Consider the following 1,795-nt stretch of genomic DNA (forward strand, 5'->3'; position numbering starts at 1 on the left):
CGTCTTGGTTCGAGTCGACGCTACAGTGCAGCGGCAGCGGGTGTTTCTTCGGCTTTTGTATTCCAGTCGCTCAGGCGGGAGCGCAGCGGCACCATCACGGCCCACTGCAGCCTCACCCTCCTGGGCTCAGGCGATCCTCCAGCCTCGGCCTCCTGAGCTGCTGGGACTGGAGGTGCGCCCCACACCCGACCTGTTTTTTGTTTTCTGTGGCGAGGAGGTCTCGCCGTGTTGCCCAGGCTGCACGCCCAGCCTGCGTCAGGTTGTTCCACTTTGTTCCTCCTCCCCATTTAAAACATCAGGCACAGCGGTTCACACCTTAATTCCGGCACTTCGGAAGGCCAAGGCGAGAGGATTACTTGAGGCCAGGAGTTTGACACCAGCCTGGGCAACATAATGCGATCATTTCTCTACAAAAATATCAAAAAAACTAGCCCGGTATGGTGGCATGCTCTTGTAGTCCCAGCCACCCGGGATGCTGAGGCTGGAAGATTGCCTGAGCCCAGGAGGTCAAGGTTGTGGTGAACCGTGATTGTCCTACCTACACTCCAGCCTGGGCAACAGAGTGGGACTCTGACTAAAAAAGAAAAAGTTTTCATAAGGCCAGATGTGGTGGCTTCCACCTGTAATTCCACTTTGGGAGGCTGAGGCGGGAGGATTGCTTAAGCCAGGAAGTCGAGACAAGCCTGGGCAACATAGCCGACACCATCTCTAAGAAAAACATAAAAATGAGCCGGGCGTGGTGCACGTACCCGGCTACTCAGGAGGCTGAGGCAGGAGAGGAGAGCCTGAGCCCAGGAGGTCGAGGCGGTGGCGAGCCGTCATTATGACACTGCACTCCAGCCTAGGGACAGAGTGAGACCCTGTGTCCCCCCCAAAAAAAGCAACTGCATTCTAAATACAGATCTTGACTGGCACCTGTCATGTGCCACCTGGTGCTGGGAGTTGGGCACATCAGGAACCAAGTGGACCTAGTTCCGGTCCCCACGGAGCCTACAGTCAGAAGGGGTGGCAGGTGGCCCAGCAGCCAAAGGGAGGGGGTCTCAGCAGGGAGCACAGGCGGACGGGCGGCCTCTGAGGGTCCTGCTCGCCCCTCGGGGTCTCCAGGCTCTTCAGATGGTTGAGCTAGTTGCTTCCTTTCTCAGATCCCTGCCTTGGCCCAACCGACATGTCCTCATCTCTCTAGGAGGGGCAGGGGCTAGGCTCGGGGGCAGAGGGCCCTCTGGCTGTCACATCAGACAGGCATGATGGGGCCAAGCCGTGGTGACCGCCACCGGTGGGGTGCTGGGGGGCGCCTTTCCTTTCTAGGCCTCTGAGTGAGGGCGCCCTAAGGGGACAGGCAGACTCAAAGGGGTCTGCTGGGTCTTTAGTCCCTTTTAGGGGCCGGCAGACGTCGTGAACGGGTGACACACGGAGATGCTCTCTCTGGAGCGGAAGCCAGGGCTGTGGGCACACAACCGTGGGCCATGCTCACGCACGAGTCCCAGCCATGTGGCCTCAGGCACGGGGCACCTCCTGCAGTGCCGGCTCCCAGGCCCCGTGTGTCCCGCTATACTCGCCTGGCCCAGCCTCATGCTGCCACCCAGCCACTTCGTGGGCAAAACGGAGGGCCCCGTGCACAAAGCACAGGCACACGGATGCCCAGGCAGCCCCCATCCCAACAGCTCCCAGGCGAGTGGGGAATGCCGGCAAGCCAAGGACGGTGGCGCCGATGCCGTCGGACCCTGCCAGAAAGGGGCGCATCAGCCCTGCCAAGAGGGCGGGCTGGGAGGACGAAGGCCGCGGCTGGCGGACGCCC

The 1,795-nt window shown here is 61.0% G+C and overlaps 1 protein-coding gene across 1 annotated transcript in view; it reads left to right on the top strand.

Moving 5' to 3' along the window:
- The first annotated feature begins 1,413 nt into the window (after nt 1-1,413).
- Nucleotides 1,414-1,795, top strand: part of PC (pyruvate carboxylase) — a 6,010-nt gene continuing 5,628 nt past the window's right edge. Inside the window, exon 1 of the mRNA XM_021716447.1 lies at nt 1,414-1,713. Coding sequence (XP_021572122.1) covers nt 1,414-1,713 — 300 coding nt within the window. The remainder of the gene's footprint in view (nt 1,714-1,795) is intronic.

This window comes from Carlito syrichta, unplaced genomic scaffold, assembly GCF_000164805.1.
Source record: "Carlito syrichta isolate Samal-C Ts95f unplaced genomic scaffold, Tarsius_syrichta-2.0.1 Scaffold308818, whole genome shotgun sequence".
In the NCBI taxonomy this organism is placed as follows: Eukaryota; Metazoa; Chordata; class Mammalia; order Primates; family Tarsiidae; genus Carlito; species Carlito syrichta.